The sequence below is a fragment of the Pelodiscus sinensis genome, chromosome 7, assembly GCF_052426305.1.
Source record: "Pelodiscus sinensis isolate ZL-2025 chromosome 7, ASM5242630v1, whole genome shotgun sequence".
Lineage (NCBI taxonomy): Eukaryota > Metazoa > Chordata > Testudines > Trionychidae > Pelodiscus > Pelodiscus sinensis.
In genome coordinates this window covers 63,355,147-63,360,523 of record NC_143058.1, presented here as the reverse complement: position 1 = coordinate 63,360,523, position 5,377 = coordinate 63,355,147, and the positions used below count along the sequence as shown (strand labels likewise).

Genomic DNA, 5,377 nt, shown 5'->3' with positions numbered 1-5,377 from the left:
TACAGAACGAACAGTCACAGGAGTTTTCCATAAAATACAGGTCTGTGTAGCACTTTAAAGACTAACAAGATGGTTTATTAGGTGATGAACTTTCGTGGGCCAGACCCACTTCCTCAGATCAAATAGTGGAAGAAAATTGTCACAACCATATATACCAAAGGATACAATTTAAAAAAAAGTGAACACATAAGAAAAGGACAAATCAAATTTCAGAACAGAAGGGTCTGGCCCACAATAGCTCATCACCTAATAAACCATCTTGTTAGTCTTTAAAGTGCTACATAGTCCTGTTTTTTGTTTCAGCTACACCAGACTAACACGGCTACATTTCTATCATGAGTTTTCCATAGTCTGGGCTCTCCAGGGAACATTTGTCTAGCCTAATGGTAACGCCGAAAGGAAAGAGAAAGGCAAGTGTCACGTCTCTCTTGGACCTTTCTGTTGACCGTTCGGAAATGGAGCAAGGGTGAGCCAAATGCAAGGAGCTTTGCAATGCGAGAGGGAGGCACCGTGGCCTAGTGGTTAGAGTGGAAGATTGCTTCTCAGGATTTTTACTCTGCTACAGGCCTGCTGAATGATTCTGGACAGGTCATTTTGCTTCTCATGCCCGAGTTTCCCATCTGCCACAATCACATTGGGATCTACTGCTGCAAAGCACTACAACTATATCGTGACTGAATTGTCTCCACTTTTCGGTTTACAAAATGTTTACAGGAATGCCAAGCCCCTGGATAACAATTTTATTTGTTCATAATTATATATATATAAAATACAAACTTAGCAATGGTGAAATACATCAAAATAAATAGCTAATAAATTATCCATAATAAATAACATTTAGGTTCATATCTGGAAGTTATACAAATCAATTACTCTTCTTAAAGAATACATAATACATAAAGAAACAGCAAGATAAAAATATACTCTGTATAAATACATCTGTAGAGGATGAATATATTAAGAACTGCCAAACTTCAATATTAATTCATTTTCCTGAGCTTGTTTCTGAGAGAGCTAAGAGCTGTGACCAATGTGTAAATCCCAGAACTGGGGTGCATTTAAAAAAAAAAGAAAGCTTATGAAATGTTCCCAGTATTTTTGGATATGCATTTGACTAAAATCCATTTGCATAGTGACAATAAAAAGGCATTCAATAAATAATATCCTGTGTGGGTCAAATCCTACCGAACTCTCAGATTTGAACTGTGATGAAAAAAAAATCCTCCAATGAATATTTGTCAAGGAGTCGAGAATGCTGCACCAGCTGGAAACGGGAGCAAGCTGGAGCAGAGACCAGCTGTTGTGTGACTTTTTTAGGTATGAAAGGATGGAATCAGTTTGCTCGGGGATGTATAGTGGGAAGCAAGAATAAGATGATGAAGGTTCCTGATTCAGAGATGTCTTCTTGGGATGAATATTCAGTGCTCCTCGTCTAGGGACGCTCCGGTGGCTAAGTAGGTGTGAACACAAGGTATCACAGAGACCAGACGGCTACACGCAAAGTTCTGTGTAGGCGGCGCATCTCAAGTCTTCGTTCAGCAGTCGGAAGAGGTTGAGGATCACAGAAGCTTCCAGACATGCAGGTGATTCCTGGGAAAGGAGAGAATATTTAGAGCAGGAAGGGGGGAGGCGGCTACATGAAAGCAACCACAAGGATGCTGTATTATAAGGAGGCAGGTGCTTATCCATAAGGGCGCTCAGAGGAGGAGGAAAGAGGGTAGGTACTGGAGAGAGGGCAAGGTGAATGCTGATCTTTGTAACCCAAGCAGACGCACATGCAAACGGCAGCGTCATTCAAACCGTACGTTAGCTGTTGCCGTTGTCGGTTACATCACTGCGCAGCAGACCTGACGGGATCTACAGGCTAATTTTTATTGCAATATTTAAAAATAAATCCCAAGGTAGGTAATAACAGGCAGAATAAGCAGCAGCAATGCCGCCGTGGCCTCTGGGATGGGACCCAGGAGGCTGGTTCCGTCTCTAATTGGTGTGGAAGGTGGCTTTGCGCATTGTCTCAAATGCCCACTCACCGTCTCTTTGCTCGCCTGCAAGTTTTGGAGCCAACTGTTCAGCCTCTTGGAGTGTGAATGAGAAGGCGTTTGCCTGGTCTGCAAACAGAATTGATACAGAGTTGGTGCACAGAGATTTCAGCAGACAATCAACAAAAGCCCCTTCTCTCTAGGCACAGAGCAATTCGTGCCTTGACACAGTCTAGGGGGCACCCTTGTGCATTTCATACCCATTCCCCTTGCTTTCAGTGTCCTATGTAAGGACGGGCCCAAAGCAAGAGCAACACGGGACAAGAACAAGCAGCTGCACGCGGGTTCCCCTTGAAGGGAGTCGAATGTGGTAGGCAAAGAGAAATCTAGCACCGAATACTCACGCAGGGTCTCAAGTCCTCTCTGATCTGCGACAGGATTTCCAGTGGCCTTGGCAGCAGCTTGGATAGACTGGGGTCCTCAACATCCTCTAACGTGTTAATGGTGAAGTCCAGCTCTTTCTCTACCAGGATCACCCTGTCGTGCACCTGGGGACACACACTTGTAGGTAAGACCACGTGCGTGTGAGAACGCTAAGCAGCTGGGCAGATCCCGGACTAGAAAGTCTCAGGCGTAGATTGGTAAACCAGTTTGAAAGAGGTGATTTTCCAAAGCCACTCAGGGCTTTGATTGGTCAATAAATCACTGCTGGCTGAACACGGCTTCATCTCCCCACCTCTGTCTTGACATCAGTTCATAGCCAGTGAAAAGACACCAGGATTGAAAAGGAGGGGTGACCGTTAGTTAGAGCCACAATCGGCTTTGACACGATCCTGGGTAGATCTGTGACTTTCGAGTGACCTGCCGGAAGGCAGAGGTCATGGAGCCACATGTCAGATTAGTACGAGGGCTCAGTGAGATCAGAATCAGACAGAAAAGGAGATACATTACGAAAGCGGCGTCTGCTACCATGGGAACTTCTACCCCCTGGCTGGGATGTTTCTTACCGACAACTCTTTGACTTCCCAGTTCCTGTGGAAAATCCTGGTGTTGCATTTTCGGTCGGACAATAGCAAGATGTCCTCCTGGAGGCGAAAGGAGAGAGCTTAGAGCCATATATATGGAGGATCAGGAATACGTCTTCTAGTTCGTCCCTCAATTCTATCCACACAATCCCAGCGGTGAGGCGGGGAGATGCAGACATCATGAGTGTGTCTAAACTACATGGCTCCTTCGACGAAACCATGTAGATTAGTCAGGACGGTAAAGGGAAATGAAGCTACGATTTAAATAATCGCAGCTTCATTTACATCAACATGGCCACCGTGCTGTGCCGATCAGCTGATTGTCAGTACCCTTCGTCGGCAGATCCTTTATGCATTTTCACACTTACAAATTTGTCCTTGGTTTTCTTGAAGGCCTCCAGTTCCCGGGGTGGCAGGGACTTGTATTTTGCGAGGTGGCATTTTGTCCTCAGGGCGCCTTTGGGAAAGGCCTCTGCAGTCATCACCCAGAGGGACAGAACAAGGAGAACTCTGTAGCCTACGCCCATCATACTTCCTAAGAGAGACAAACAATAAAGTAGCTAAGTATCAGAGAGGTAGCCGAGTTAGTCTGAATCTGCAAAAGCGTGCATCTGACGAAGCGGGTCATTGCCCACGAAAGCTTATGCTCCAACACTTCAGTTAGTCTATAAGGTGCCACAGGACTCCTCGCCGCTAATAAAGTAGCTAGTATTGGGAGCAGGGAACGTTTTCCAATATATGGCTTGTGTTACACATTTAACCTTCTTTAAAGCAAACTGTGAACTAACGCTAAATATTATGCAAATATATATCTCTGCCACTTGCCAAAAAGTTCTGACCAATAATTTCAGGCTATTGGCTGGATGACTGCTCTGTTCTGAAACTGTGTTTCTGTGAAATATCATCTGGGAAGGCTTTGGGGTTGCCAAACACTTTTCACAAACACTTGACTATTCTCCCGGTACAAAAAGAAAATACCCTAGAAATCATAGTAACTTGCACTCTGATTTTCTGCAGGAAAACATTCATGAATCAGAGAGGTTTTGGTTTTCACTAGAGAGCCAATAGTAATACGCTCAGGCGGAACACACGTTTCTGGTGTAACAGTCGTTCCTTGCTGTCTACCACAAAGCACAATATAGTCACTGAGCAAAGAGAAATCATAGTAAGGATTGGCTCCAAGCCAGCTGCCCTTACCTTGCCGTGTATTTGCTGGGCTGTCGCTTTAGCTGCCTCTCGTGTCTCAAGGCTGCTTTGCCTCTCTCTTGACTCTGAATGTGTCTTTTCCTCTCCATTGCTCTTGCTTTTATACCAAAAGGCATTTTCCAGTTAAGAAAAAGAACACGCAACGTCACTTTGCTTTAGTCTGTGGCAGAAAACCCAGCTCTGCTCTCACCAACCAGAGAGCAAGGAATGCGTTTGGAAAGGGAAAAGGAAAGCAAAAGGAAGGCAGGTAGATGTTGCACCTGAGCACAGTGCTGAGAGATTCCCTGGGTGATGTCACAAGTGAGTTATGCAAGAGGGCTCTGCCTGGAGCAGGTATGTCTGTAGCTGGATTGCAGAGCCCTGTGGGGCCCAATGCACAGAAGAATCCGAGACCCTTTTGTTTCAAGAATCCTTTCCCGTGCACACAATGTAAAGTGATCGTCAGCGGGGTGGGAATCTCCTCACCAGCGTTTGGGGATCACAGGTGAATCGCAGCAAAGCAGGAGCCCAGCGCACTGGCAGCTGTGGGTAAGCTGGGCTATCCAGCATAACAATGAAGGGGTTATCCAGCAAGGCAGCGGGACTGGCGGCAGGGTGGGGAGCCAGCTGGGAGGCCAGTGGCTGGCCCAGAATTGGGGTGGCCAGTAGCCGCGGGTCCAGAAATGACTTCCTCTGCTCCAGCAAAATCCAGGGGGCTGGACTAGAGTGGTCCAACCCGTATTCCACTTGTGCCCAGAGGCTCCAGTCAGGATCAGGACGTCGTTACAGAAGCATCCTCCGCATGAATCAATGGTTGCCCCTTAGGTCCGTTTACAGGCGAAATGGGCCTTAATATCCCCAATATAATTCTATGATGGGGCTGTTCTATAATTTTAGTAACATAACACAACATATCATAATTAGGGAGGGCAGGTACATGCTGACGGTACATGTCCATAAGCACAGAGTCCAGTTCAAAGGGAGAAACCCAAACCACTCCCACAAGTTTCTCCTTGGCAATATACAATACTTCGCTTCTTTCACCAAGGTCAGTTCTTAATGTCCTTTTGTAGGGAAGAGGTTACCAGCACATCACCCTGTAATATTTTGGTTCTTCTGGTGTCCAGCAGGTGGAAAGCAGGACCAGAAGAGAGAGACTTATCAGCAGTCGGGGTAGGATCATTTCGA

General features: G+C 46.0%; 1 protein-coding gene across 2 annotated transcripts; it reads right to left on the bottom strand.

The window, feature by feature from the left end:
- Positions 1 to 772: 772 nt before the first annotated feature.
- Positions 773 to 5,112, bottom strand: LOC112546471 (interferon lambda-3-like). 2 transcript variants are annotated; one of them, XM_075933964.2, is made up of 6 exons: positions 4,202 to 5,112; positions 3,373 to 3,539; positions 2,987 to 3,064; positions 2,384 to 2,527; positions 2,031 to 2,108; positions 773 to 1,590 (listed from the first exon to the last, which is right to left on the bottom strand). In XM_075933964.2, exons 2-6 carry the CDS (start codon positions 3,532 to 3,534, stop codon positions 1,492 to 1,494), a joined length of 561 nt encoding a protein of 186 aa, XP_075790079.1. In that variant the 5' UTR covers positions 3,535 to 3,539; positions 4,202 to 5,112; the 3' UTR covers positions 773 to 1,491. The 2 variants fall into 2 exon arrangements, with proteins under 2 accessions (XP_075790079.1, XP_075790082.1); XM_075933967.2 differs by lacking the exon at positions 4,202 to 5,112 and having other exon boundaries at positions 3,373 to 4,184.
- Between the last annotated feature and the right edge of the window lie 265 nt (positions 5,113 to 5,377).